At 36.8% G+C, this 14693-nt stretch overlaps 1 protein-coding gene across 1 annotated transcript in view; it reads right to left on the reverse strand.

Annotated features, from left to right (window-relative positions):
* The window catches only part of ARFGEF1 (ADP ribosylation factor guanine nucleotide exchange factor 1), a 79875-nt gene that overhangs the window by 9953 nt on the left and 55229 nt on the right, over window positions 1-14693 (reverse strand). Inside the window, exons 20-30 of the mRNA XM_015855673.2 lie at window positions 12769-12897; window positions 9541-9699; window positions 9010-9160; window positions 6140-6230; window positions 4922-4962; window positions 4643-4812; window positions 3884-4035; window positions 3554-3726; window positions 2444-2604; window positions 1696-1826; window positions 301-430 (exon numbers count right to left, since the gene is read on the reverse strand). Coding sequence (XP_015711159.1) covers window positions 301-430; window positions 1696-1826; window positions 2444-2604; window positions 3554-3726; window positions 3884-4035; window positions 4643-4812; window positions 4922-4962; window positions 6140-6230; window positions 9010-9160; window positions 9541-9699; window positions 12769-12897 — 1488 coding nt within the window. The remainder of the gene's footprint in view (window positions 1-300; window positions 431-1695; window positions 1827-2443; window positions 2605-3553; window positions 3727-3883; window positions 4036-4642; window positions 4813-4921; window positions 4963-6139; window positions 6231-9009; window positions 9161-9540; window positions 9700-12768; window positions 12898-14693) is intronic.

A 14693-nucleotide genomic window follows, 5' to 3' on the forward strand; every position in this document is an offset into this window, starting at 1 on the left:
GCAGAACTGATTTCTCCTAATTGCGATTTCGCTTCTGATTACAAACTTGTTGCATCATATCTAATATCATGTGCTCTTAAAAACTGTAAATATACTGCATTTTATACTATCTTGCCACTGTCTGTAGCATAAACTACTACTCCTTTTACATGCGTGGTTTAAAAATATGGGAAGAGTGACAATAAATCCAATAGAATTCTAATACAGTAAGGAACGCAGAAACACAGGTCAACAGCGCAATTTTTAAGGGATGATAAGCCTTATTACTGAACATGTTTTCTATGTAAATTCGTTTTTCACCTCAGTCTGCTGTTCTGGCAGTTTCATGTTGTCAAATATCCTGAAGACAATACGAAATAAATCCTGCCACCAGTGTTTTTCGTACGTATGGCCGTATGTCTTCATTATCTCAAACATTACTGTTAAGCCCCTGAAATGAAGAGAGAATAATATTAAGAGCTGTAAAAAGACATGCAATAGACCAGGTATGTCTGGGTAGCAACAGCAGACTCAAATATTAGGAAGAACATTGTATATTGACCTGGTAAACGCATATATCAGTCACATCAATACAATACAATTAACTTTAAAAGCAGTTACTGTAAAGTACATTTCAAACAGGGAATAGTGAGACAGTAGTGGTCATTTCAAATAGGATTACAACTATACAAAAGACCACAAAACCAAAGGAACAAGTATTTCTAGGTAAGAAGTATGTATTCAGCATTAGAACTCCAATGAAACATGTCTTGTAAGGGGGAAGAAAGAAACATTCAAGGAAAAGAAGAAGATATTATGTGAGTATGAAGTACAACTTTGCTTTTTTAACTGTTTCTGCCATGCTCAACCAATTAATACATCTGTGTAAGAAGAGCTTGTAAATCATCAAGGTATGACACAGAAGATGCATGAGTGCAGCCAGAACTGGAGTCACAAGTACTATCTAAACCAAAGAAGATTCCAACAGAATTTAGCTTTTGGGTTCCACTAAGACAAAGTCTAGACATCCCATGGAGCATTTTACATTTCTTTAGTCAAAATAACACCAGAAATGTGATACAAGAGTGACCCAGGTCAAATACGTCAAATAATAAAATGGAATATGTAACTAGCATGTCGCAGAATCTAACATCCTACATTTAAATTTACTAAAAAAAGAACTGAAATGAGCAGTTTTACCACCAGAAAAATACCGATTTGGATATTAATCCAACGTAACATCTCATGTAAAAAGAAGAAAAAAGCGTACTGATAATTCACAGTTGACCTTCCACATCAAAACAATCTTTGATTGCTATATATTAGCAAAGTTAAATTTGAGTTTTACATACTACTATGTTCTGTGCATAAACTGTCTCCATATCCTCTAGTGGCAAATGTTAAGCCGGGCTGTTTTAAATAATTTACGAGTCCAGTAGTAAATCAACTTTTAAATCTTTAAGATTTTCTAGTTACTCATCCTAAATAAGCACTGAGGATGTGCTTGAATAAAACATTTCACAAATGACGACAGAATTTCTATCTTCCAGCATCTACTATAAAGGTGTTTTTAACAAGTCTACTCTTCCCATTGTGATATAACATATTAAATACATGAGTCATTTTACACTAGTTACATTTATTAAGAGAGTTGTTTCTACTTTTAAAGCGTACAGTAAGCCTTCTAGAATTTGAATTACAAATACTGATTGTTACCTGGTTCTTACATCTAATTTGCATCTATTGATGATACAGGATAACTCAAACAGAATTGGGAACCATCCTCTCACCCACACTCTGTCTTCAGGAGCTACATTCATATCATCACTGGTATATTCCTTGAAGGCCTTTAGAAGCAAACACAGTGTTATATGGAGACAGCACAATTCTTCACAAACAAAATACAAGCTTGACTAGAAATAATAAGCTCTATCGTACTAATGCTGTGCTAATACTGCTGCCGTAGTATTATAGCCTGATACCTCAGGTGCGTGAGAAAGTGAACTATTTTTTGAAGTAATGCTTTAGCATACTATGAAAACTCAAAAATAAACTAAGTGATAGATTCAAACATTAGGATTTGCATGCTGTTTGCTCTGAGCCTCTTACTCTGTTCTGTAGAGACAGCACTGAAAGTAAGGAACTACCAAAATATAAGGAGATCAAGCATTTCTGCTTGTGTCGTTATACACTAACATTTCTCAGTACAAAGCAGATCCTGAAATACATTCATCTCCAGCAGTTTTCAGGAAAGCCAACATTTGAACTAGGAAGATGAGAGGCAAGACAGAGAAATTTGCTGATAACCTTAAAACAAATGGCATTCTATATTCCTATTCCTTCTGAATTAAGTATGTTTCTCACTAATCTCTGAAACTTGAAGCAAAGCCAATAAGATTAGCACTTTCACTTCATTAAAACACTGTTCATTAAAAAAACCCAATTTAATTAATGCAGGTGATACCTGAGGTCTATCAGATACGTATTTTGCACAGTGGCGAATGAGGCGGATGGCTTCCATGCTCGTATCTGGAAATGCTGCATTGCAGGCAAATTCAGACAAGCACTTTACTGCATCCTGGAAGGAATCTATGGTGGCTGGGAAGTGTTTTTCAAATACAATTGCTGGGGGAGAAAAAAAAAGGTGTGAACAGAAGAAAAAGGTAATGCTTCAAAAATCTACTAATTCTAATATGAACTACTTGTAATAGAAATCTCAAGAGCAATCATTGACTGGTGTTGTGAAAGCCTTGATTACTGAATAAAACTAAAACATCAATGCTCAACAAAAATAATCACTCAGAAACATGACCTTGTGATAGTAAATGTCTAAATTGAGATAGCACCTAGTCTAAAGGAGTTTACAAGCAAATAAGAGGAGTGCAATAGGATTACTGCTTAACACTACATCTGTGATTGGAGCTTCAGAAGTCCGCCTAAAACTATGTGATTCATTTTCCCCCAGCAGTACGTTCCTCTGGTCTCAATTTTTAAATAGAAGGAATTTTGAAGGAGTAGTGCATTCAGAATGAAATGCTGAAAATGTTTTAGGAATTTGCAGACGTTGAGATGGAATAAGAGCCCTTTTGGCATTGAAAGTCTGAGCTCTAGATCAGAATGGAAAAAAAGCCCAAACCCAGCAGTTCCACCTATTTCAGCAGAGCGGTACGTAACAATGAGAAAGATAAGCAAACAACGTAATAGTAAAATGACTACCCAGTTTATTGTTGTGTCTATTTTCCCCCTGGAAATAATAGAACATTGCTACACTAAAATGAAAAAGTACATATCAAGGAAAACAATCTAAGGCTTGACTGATTTTACTATGGAAGACTGTAAGCAGTCAAATGTTTCAAAAGAAAAGGGAAGATAGATGACAACGACCTGACTGAATTACATCAGAATGCGTCTTACCAGAGGATTGTTTGTACAATATATAACATAAAACAATATGATTTCCTAAAGCAATCAGTGAGCTTTATTATGCGTGCTGTTGAACCAGCAGCAAAACAAAGCTCCTCAGCCTCCAGAGTCACAGCCCTTTTCATGATGTTTGATCATCATCCATACTCACTGACAATGTGTCCTGTAGTCTGGAATGCAAGTTCCACTATACTTTCATCCTGATCTGAGGCAGCCAAATGAAAAACTGAAAAAATATTCTTCCAACCAGAACGGATGTTGGCAGCTTGGGAATTCACCATCTGCGCAATGCACCGGACAACCATGTCTCGAATAGTAGGAGACCTGAATGAAGATGAGAAATGGTAATTATTTAAACTAAATTAACCAATTAGGATATAATAGTTCTTCACCAACTGATTTTTAGGAGGCAATCTGAAACATAAATTGCAAAAGTTGGTGCTTACCATCCCAAGGGACTGAGTTAATTGTCAGCCATTACCTGTTTCTCTTCATTATATGTTCAAATGGTCTTAAGAAGTCCTTCTGAAATCGGAAATTAGCAAGTTCTCCTTTTTCCAAGAACTTCATTGATAACTGCCTTAATGAGTCTACTGCAAAAATAGCTACATCTTCATTGGGATTGCAGCCAACCTGACAACACAGAATAGTAATTAAAGTAAGTTGGGATCACATTTCTTATGGATTCAGCTCAAGCCACCTTTACATTTGGTCATGGACAATGGAGCAGTACTGGAAAACTAACAAAATTTAACTGTAGCCAATTCTGTAAAACAGCATTCACTAATTCATTCATTCATTCCTAACCAATTTCAACCATATTCTACATTGCACATCCTTGCATTTAAACTTGCTCAAAACAAATAAGCAGTGTGTGAAGATTCTCACAAGCTGTATCCAAAATGTGATAATCTTCCCTTAAAAACAGACTGGAGCAGAAAACAGCCTCTTATCTATCCCTAGCCTCATAAAACACCCAAGCACGTAGAACATGCAACTAAAAGAAGCTAGTTCAAGACTCAGATTATGATAAAAAACTTGATGTGTGTGCCCCTGATTTGCATTTATTATACTGTGAACTTTTGCCTTATACATTTTTCAAGCTTTACATTTTTTGATGTTTTAAACTACTTACAGAGAATGACAGAAAATCAATCTAATTCAGATGAGAATGTTTCCAGCAAATCTCTAAATACAATTTGTATTAATAAATCAAGCAGCATACCAATTACACAGATACCTTATTAAAATGATCTCCAATAACTTCCCAGATTCTAGACCACTGTAGCCTAATCCGACCCATGTTGTAGTAAGAAATCTCTACTATCTTCTGCAGGCTGAACATTCGAGGGTGAGTAGCAGACAGCAGTTCATCCATAGATACAGCACAAAGCCAACGAACAAAATCCACTGTTAAATGACCACAGATATTAATATAGCATTAATCCAAAGTCTATCACACACACACACAAAAAAAAATATACATATATATATATAAAACATGAAATATAAAACCTACCAATAGCATTTCCATCCAATCTTGTAGATCCTGTAAATATTCTGCAGAGTAAAGATTAAGATGTTATTACAATGTCTTAAAAAGAATATCTATTAACCATGTACTCAAGCCTTTATAACCCACCCAATATTATTTATTCCATATTAAAAACTGTGATAAAAGACTGAGCTGAGAAAATAAAAGCAGGAATATTTCAATTACTTCTAATATTTAAAAACTGCTCTACACAATACATGGAGACATGGCAATGAACGCTGTTTCTAATTCTATCTGCTCCCTGACGCTGACAGATGAATAACATCAGCATCTTTATAAACTATGCAGGCCTCCTTCAAATGGATAAGACAGCCTTCTCCAGACTGCATGATTCCTACTTGCCATGACAAATAGATACTTGAAACGCTTTTCATTTATGAAGTGGGGAGAAACACTGCAAACCTACAGAGCTATTGCGCGTTTGACATTAAGCCCCTCCAGGTAGCTCAATGTGATTTTACTGCAAGGCAACTTTCACTGAACTGACATCGATCTTGCTGCTATACTCAATCACAGAAAGCCTGTAAGCCTTCAGAACACCGCATCGTTACAGGGTTGTCAATTTTGACAACCATTTAGAAAATGATACTTTCTGATTTCTCATACACTGAGATAGACAGATCCATTAAGAGCTCAGTCAGATCAGTAAACAAGGAGTTTTGATGATGTACAATATGTCTCATCAAAACAGTTAATATAAATATGATTCACAGAAGCAACACTGAAATAACAGTGCTGATAGTAACGGACAGCACCTACACACTCAGAAGAAAAGCAAGAAATCGGTAACCACATTTAAGAGGAAGGGGATCTATCTATCAATAATGCTCCCTGTACGAAGGCAAAATAAGATTTGCTATTTATTACTGCGTATAGCAAATCAAAATTCACCAGGCAGTACAGCAGTCTCCATTCTGCAAATGCCCAGTAATAATTTTACATCAGCAAAACAGACTTTTTGCCTGATCTTTATTCCTTCTTGCAAAAACTAACAAAAAAACCTGCTCTTTTTAAGAAAAATGTGCAAAACCCCAAAGCACCCCCACATGGTAATATCTTTGTAGCACCTTCCATGGGAAACCTATAGTAAATTAATAACTTCCATTATCTGACTACTGAATTCAAGTATTATTTTTAAAAAAAAGGAACCCTGAGATGGGAAGAATAAATGTAATACAGTACCTGTCTACAGCAACGACAACGCTTTGGGAGCTAGTTTCACCAATGGACTCTTGAATACTTGCTATCTGCTTCCAATCCACGTTTCCACCAACTCCAGTAAACAAGATGTGAAAGTGGATGACAGGCAACACAGAAATGGCAGGGAAGAAAGAGAAGTCACGTCACCACAGTGTTATTATTTTTAATTTACAATAAGTATATAACTGCTTTCCCATGCAAGAGTAGGCATCCCAGTCAACTGCTGCATAATTCTCCTAAGATTCTCTATCCATATAGAAGTTCATTAGTCACATTAAACAGTCCACACTTTGAACCTTTAGATGAATACAAGCACAAAAAAAGAATAAAAAACACAAGAACCACCTTTTTCTATCCATCTTTAAATGGATCCTTGGTTGTTCTGCTACTGAAAAGAAACAAACTAGAACAGAGAATACTGCACATATGGAAAGCTGAACATTTCTCACTCTATTAGCAGCAAGTAAATCATTCATAGAGACGAACTCCCATTAAAACTCCATCTCACAGGTATATCTCAAGTACAGCAAAATTATCACCTAACAACAGTGAGGAAAAAAAGATACCACTCTGGAAGACACAAACTGTAAACAACAAAAGCTCATATTAAAATGCTATCTTCAGCAAGTAAGTATATCAAGTTTCCTGTAACTTCTATTCTCCCCAATATCAGGAAAAAACAAACAAACCAACAATCTTATAATCACACTGGGTAATTCTACCTACACTATATGCAAACTTTTTCTCTTAACCAGCCTATCAGTTGGATAAGGGAGAACAGAAGATTCAAAGAGCAGTGACTCTGTTTTCAGCTTTTCAGGGACAGAAAAATTTTTACATTTCAGACTGCTTCCCCAAAGCCTGCCATTCAATCTTGCTGTGCTCTGCAGCTGGAGGCTTGCGATGATGGCCATCAGATCCAGCTAAATAGGCCCAATTGAAGAACTTTTCTAGGACTCTGAATAACTTTACTGCAGGCACACATATACACAACCTCCTACTAGTATTTCAACAACTAGTAATACTGCTGGAGTTGATTAAAACTTTTATTCTAAGTATACAGATCAACTGCCAAGCTGTACTGGTTTGAATACAGGTAACGTATCAGCTAAGAAATATACTGCTCTGTGTGTGAGGTGAACTGGGAAAGGTACTCCAAACTCAAACAATCCCAACCAATTCTGTCAGTTTACACAAGAACTTGTTATGACCACAGGATTTATGATCAATGCTGTAAAGCCTCCACAGGCAGCTGATTAATTATTATTATTATTTTTAAAATATGCATTTCTATTCCAACATTTATGAGATCTTTTACAAGGAAACATAGTCACTTACATAATTTTGCCTTAAGAAAAATCAATTCCTTAAGTTCACATTGCCCAAGGAGGACTTTCAGTTACCTAAAAGCCACACTTAGGCTACAGCTTACTCACTTTTGTCTTACAACTTTGCAAACAGAAATTTTTTGGACACTAGTTTGAAAAATGAGCCTTATGTGACATCAGGCTGCAGCTTCACTTACTTCCCTGGAAAGTGTACGGCTATATACATGGGCATATACATTACGGGTTCTTCAAAGAATATAGGTATATGGATAGATGGCTAGAAAGCTGCATTTCCAAAAGTCACCACAGAAAAAAAAATGTCTGCTACACAATTTGCCAAGAAGAGTGGAAAAAAAACACAGAAAAGTCAAGAATGGGGCCCTGTCAGAAGAGTCTCTCAGCATATTAAAACTAAATTCCAGTGAGCTGAACATCTTCCAGTAAGATTAAAATCATATTATTAAGAGAAAATAGTTAAATTTCCATATGTGTGCAGTAACAAGCATCCCAGAAATTCAATTTGGGCAGAAACATTTTTATGTATTTGGGCATACATTATGTTTCTTAGAAATATAGTTGACAGAAGGAAAAAAAAATGTTTATGAGCTACATCTACACCAATGACAAGCAAGTATGATTTAGAGACACCTGACTACAGTTTACATTCTTGAGCTGTTATGACTTAAAATTTTTTAAGAGCCTATCACTGTAGATATACTCTCAGTACTTGGAAAAAGCAAAGCTGGATAGGTCATTAGGGAACACCGAAGCGCAGGATACTAATGATGAGGGCAGAGAGCACAGTAAACAAGATGTTGGCAGATGCAGTGATTTCCAGGGATAAGGTTTCCCTTCAGAAAATCTTGGCAAGGTGAGGCAGGCCAAGGCAGAGCACGGTGGAAAGAAAAGGACTGACTGCAGAGTTTAATAACTGCAGGAAGAAGACACAAAGCTGGATAACGAGGATGAGCTGAGGGCTAAAGTCAGGTTAACTAGTAAAACAATCATTACTATTCTGAAAGAACACTGCAAGAACCAGAAAGCTTGAGGGAAAACAAAGGTTTTTATGGACTGTAGATAAAGTCACTCACAAAGCAGGAGATAACCAGCAACATCTTGAAAATGAACATTCCTAACAGTCTAATGGAGGTATACAGCCTCAGTATTTCCATACTCTACAACCTTACTCATACATGGTACAATACTTAGTGTGCTAACTCTGGATTACTATTTAATCTGGTCATACTATCAGCAATGCATTCTTACTTGATCAGCTTTATTTTAAAGAGAAATAAAGTATAATTTCCTTACATTTCCTACTTTCCCATCCCAGTGATAATAGTTCACAGAGCAAAACAAATATTCCAGAGATGTCTACTCAAAGCACAAGATACACATGTAGACATCATTCCAGAATGACCACTCACAAGCAGATCTCTGAATCTGACAGTTGCCAATAATGAAAGCAAGGTGCAAACTGATGTGTGCCTGCATATGAAATAACTTAGTATCTGCATTACTTACCCAGCCCTAGCCCCACAAATTCATCAGGTGCCTGATCTTTTGTTCCTGTAAAAGAACCTTCCCTGCCACGCACTGTCCCTGAGATGTAACGAGGTTTAACTCCAGTTCCTATTAGCTGTGCCAGTTCAAGTTGACTGATGCATTTCAGAATCTAGTACAGAGAGAAAAGGAATTAGTTAGCAACAAAAAGTAGTTTAAAATAGCAAAAACAAAAACCTGAAGGCAGATATTTATAAATTGATCTTTTTTTTTTCTCCAAGTGTTCAAGGTCAGGCAAGTATTCTTGCTCCTCAAGATAAAAATGATAAGTAATTTGAATATTACAGCATTAGTCTCTTGCAATTTTCTCTCAGAGTTGGACATGTTTTGCTACTTCAGCTGGCTGCAGAATAAGCGATTCTATGTAATGTATGTGTGAAAATATATATGTGACACTTTACCATAGAACACTGTATTTATGCACAATTGAGCACACAAGTACATCCAAACTCAGTAAGCATTCTTACAGCTCAAAAACATTAACTTTGGTACCTCATGCCAGGAATTTCCTAAATAGTTTCCATCTGTATGAGCCACTGTGATGAGAGTTTTAATTGTGTCAATATTCTTCTGCTTCATTTCAGTAATCCCAGAACTCACTGTAAGTAATGTAAATCTTGCTAATGCTTGGACATAGGCATCTCTTTCAAGCTACAAAGGAGAGAAAAAAGATTTGCTTTGCATTTTCTCAGTTTCCTGTTTTTAGCACAATACGTAACTTTAACAACTATAAAATTTACCCTTCTCTTTTTTTTAATACTGCATTTTACAGAACAGAAGTCTCACCAACTCTTCTGTAGTAAGCTACAGGATAAAGTCAGGATCCCTCTACTCAGGAGCACTCAAGTACCATGCGTGACAGCACAGAACATGAGGGACACTAAGGTTATTAGCTTTCTAAGTCTGTTTGTTTCAGGGTCAATTTCCCCTCCCCCCCCCTTCNNNNCAAAGCAGGATGCTGTTTCAGAAGAAACACAGCTTCATAGCTAAGCTTTTAGCATTTGAGGCCCTGGAATGTGTTCAGAGGAGGGCTACGAAGCTGGTGAGGGGCCTGGAGCACAGGCCGACTGAGGGAGCTAGGATTGTTCAGCCTGGAGAAGAGGAGGCTCAGGGGAGACCTTATAGCTCTCTATAACTTCCTGAAGGGAGGTTGTAGTGAGCTGGGGGTTGGCCTTTTCTCTCGTGTAGACATGATAGAACTAGAGGGAATGGTTTCAAGCTGCGCCAGGGGAGATTCAGGCTGGACATCAGGACATATTACTTTTCGGAAAGGGTGGTGAGGCACTGGAATGCACTGCCCAGGGAGGTGGTGGAGTCACCGACCGTGGGGGTGTTCAAGAAACGTTTGGATGTTGTGTTGAGGGATATGATTTAGCTGGGAAGTATTGGTAATGGTTGGACTGGAAGGTCTTCTAGGTCTTTTCCAACCTTGATAATTCTGTGATTCTTTCGCTGCGCCTGGACCTTTTCTCAAAACGCTGCCTTAACAGATTCTCCCAACTTTTACAATTTTTATTTATTTATTATTATTTTTTTTTGCAACAGAGACTAAAAAGCATCTGCAGAATTGGTGCTATACACACCAAAGGTGTAAGCTGCGTGGTAGTAAGTGAATAAGTTCTGGAGTCTACAAACTATCTTCTGAAAAAGGGATGTATTTTTACCTCTACCTTCCTACTCTGTTCCACACACATATCCCTTCCTTTTCTGATCCTTTTTCTAAGCCATCAAATTCAAAGAGAAAAACTAAGCCACACATCTATCAAACAGAAATTAAAACAGATGAGTTAAGTGAACTGCACATATCCTTTATATGCACATCTTGTTCCAACTGCTTAAGGAAAAAAATCCAGAATGTGGCAGGTTGAGGTTAACAGTACAAGTAATGAAAACAGAACCTTTAGAGAGGTTTTACTGTGGTCAGAGGTGAGCACACACAGCTTAAACTCTATTGTGTGCTTACACAATTAAAACTAAGTGTCTGGCTCCCTTCATTGCCTCTCTGGGCATGTGAAGTAATGATTAACTGTTGTGAGACTGATCTAAACTTCTGTATGTTTATTCACCAGCATCAATCAAGGGCACAAGAAAAATCTGCTTCCAACAGTAAGGATCCTTAAGTTAGCAGAAGCACAGATCTGCCAGACTCCTTCAAACCACCACAACTCTCTGGCACCTGAAGTCAGACAACGTTTTTACCACAACAGGACCCTGTGTAAGGTACCCTACTGAAGTCATCAACAAACCAGTACTTCTTTGAACAGTAACAACAAAACAGAATTCCCACAGAAAACTAGAAAGGAACATCAGTTCTGAGTTGAAATAAACAGAAAACATTAAGTTCCAGCAAATGAGAAGTGTTTCTTTGGAAACACCTCTAGTTCAGTGAGGTTTGTAACAAACCAATGGAAAGGTACAACTGCTTCTGCTATGTTCTTGGAACACTGGGATCTTGAAGCAAATATGTGCTTGCTGTCCCCAGTAAGGACAGACCACAGTAGGACAGGGAGTGAACCTCTGCAGCTGCTGAAACCAATATATGCAGCAGTTCCATGTTTGCAATTTAGAAACAAAAATAACAGAAAGGTGAATTTCTTTGCACAGCTGTAGGCTTCAAGGAAGGCTCTGTTAATCAAATTTACATCTGTTCAGTTCAGGATAATAAAGAAGAAAAATGAAAAGACAGGGAGAAATCATAGAATCACAGAATGGCCTGGGTTGAAAAGGACCTCAATGATCATCTAGTTTCAACCCCCCTGTTATGTGCTGGGTCACCAACCACTAGACCAAGTAGCTGTATGAGAACTCCTAATGTGCCTTACCACATTAGTTCTAGAAAGTTTACTAATTTACTGTATCAGAGTGAAAGAAGAGAGGTAACAGAGTTCATATCACATTCAACAGTTCAGATTTAAGTTAGTCATATAATTTCCCCCCTTTTTTTGGGGGGGGGGGGGGAAACTGTTTTGGTTTTTAATTGTAAACAAGAAATAATACATTAATTTGGATTACACCTGTCTTCATTTATCCGTACAGTGCGCTTATGGCATACTAGTCTGTCATTTAGTATGTTTACTACCTATGATTTTAAAATGAAAAGCAAAAACCAAAACCAAGCAACAAGCCTCACATTTAATCAGAATTACTGTCCTCTAGAGACAAAAAGTCTGGAACTCTCGGCAAGGCACTTAATGCAAAATACATTTTTATGCATTTATGTCAGGAAAAATATTTTCATTGTTGTTAAGGTTAAAATAGTACCCAATTATTTAAGTCTCAATTTAGTATTATGTCTCTGTATTTGAGAACAGTATTCCAAACACAGTTCACAGAAATATTATTTTACTTATGGAACAGCCTAGAGAGATGCACTTTACATAATATCACATACACTAAAAAATAAGCTGGACAAAAAGTACTTTGATGGAAAGTACTTATGGGGAAACAAAAATACAGTCCACCATGACAGCATTTACCACAGAACAAAAGGAAATATGTTACTTTATTTAAAACACTCTCAGTCAAATACAATAGAAAGATTTCTGTTGGAAGGAACCCTTAAAGATCAGCTGGTGTAAGACTGTTGTAAATGCAGAAGTGAGCAGCCTCTAGGAATCAACAGTGTGTAGCTTCAGCAACAAGGGCTTTTAGAATAATACTAACACTATGCTGCTACTTAGAGTATTGTCTCTAGCTTAATTTTAATGTTTATTATTTTACCTGTATATTGAAAATGCAAGCAATCCTGATAGCACACCGTATACCCTCCAAACAAAGAGATGCAACTTCTGTGTCATCACAGTCCTGTAGCCCCACACTGAATGCAGCTAGGAAAGGTGTCCATGCCAACTGGAACATATGCAAAATAAACGCAACATTAACAACTTCTAGTATTTGAAGAGAATAAATGTTACATTTTCAACACCTTGCTGAAGCTTAAATTCAGTCCTCATGTCGTAATAAACCTTGAAGTTGCCTTCTGTAAAACGGAAGAAGTTATGAGAGAAACCAGAGGACAAAAAATAGAAGTAATACAGACAAGCATTCCCACAGAGAAGCACTTTGTCATAGCGACCAACAAAAAAAGTCAACTTCAGATAGATTAAAAAAACCTATCCCCAAAGTTACGTCAATTAAATGTCTATTACAGTTCTGGTACTCCCTAGACAACCTATGTGTTCTACATGAATACTTCACGGAACAAGGAATAAAAGTAGAGCCAATAATTATGACAAGAGCAGGTATGTTCAGCTCTTCAGAATACAGTATGTTTCATTGCAAAGAAAGCTATGTAATTCAGTAAGTCACATTTGTCCTGGTTTAAAGAGAAGTTTAAAAAGTAGTGCATAAGACAATGTATTTTATTAATTCAGCTACAATTACTCTAAGACAGTAAAAGGCTGTATACAAGCCCACTGTTTCCTCATGCCTTGTGTGGGATTGTAAGTATACTATGCTCAGCTTAGGTGCTATGGCAGGAGAATCCACATGCTTTTGTCCTTGTGGCTTAAGTTCCCTCTCAGACATGAAGAAAAAGGGATCTGAGGATGCAAAGGATTCTGACTTAACTACATGTGGTTATGAACAGGAAACCATGGGGTATCAAGAATAATTTTAGCAATAATTACCCCAAGACACTGCAGATGCAAGACAGAATCAACGGCCACAGCAGGCAGCAACAGACTTCACACAATTTCAAGTGAAAATGATTCATCACAGAGTTCTGGTTTCATTTGAGCTGGTAATTCCAAGAGCATTACCTTGATAAACTGCTTAAAACTTGCACACATCAAAACACACCCCTGGGAGATTGTTAAAAAATTCATATGAGCTCCCTGATTCAGGACATAATTCCCTACTGCACACTGCAGAAGTGCAGTATGACTTTTTCTTCTTTTTTCCTCACTTCCTTTTATTTGAATTTTCATTAATGCAACCAGAACCAGTGTGAAATATTGCAAAACTGAAATACTTTCCTATGTTATGAACCATCTAGAGATCATTATGTTATGCTTTATAACTACATTTATGCTGACATTTATAGCAGTCTTTTGTCATGAAAGGTGAAAATTCATCACTTAAACATACTTTCCATTTTGGAGTGCTTAGATGGTTGCATAAAGTGTCCTACTGTTCTGATTTAAACAATTCGGCACCTATGCAGATGTGATAAGCTTTACTGTACCATCAATGGGTGAAGGAGATAACCAGAAATTCAGAATGTTTGCTGAAATATAAATAATAAAGTCTAAAAAAACCACAGGAGATTAAGCACTACTAACTTCTATACCTCATGTTTGGCAAGACATCTCTCTCCTATAGATACAGCATTGTCATCAGTTCTTTAATTAGCTGATGACAAGAAATTTTCTCTTAGTAACTTCACAGAAGATATTCAGGGTGCTTCCCAGATGGTTTATATTTTGCTCTTTGAAAAAAAAAAAAATAAAAAAAAAAAAATAGGGATTTTACAAACGAACTTCTCACATATAAAAGTTTAGAGATGTCAGACCAGGAAGGCTGGTAGTGCAAATGGGAAACAAAAAATCTATGGCTTTTTTACATGCATGCATGCAAGTTATTTCATGTCAGCCTTTAAGAAGACAGTAGAGAGAAATAGCATACAGTACATCTCTGCTAAGTCA

The sequence above is a fragment of the Coturnix japonica genome, chromosome 2, assembly GCF_001577835.2.
Source record: "Coturnix japonica isolate 7356 chromosome 2, Coturnix japonica 2.1, whole genome shotgun sequence".
Taxonomy (NCBI): Eukaryota; Metazoa; Chordata; class Aves; order Galliformes; family Phasianidae; genus Coturnix; species Coturnix japonica.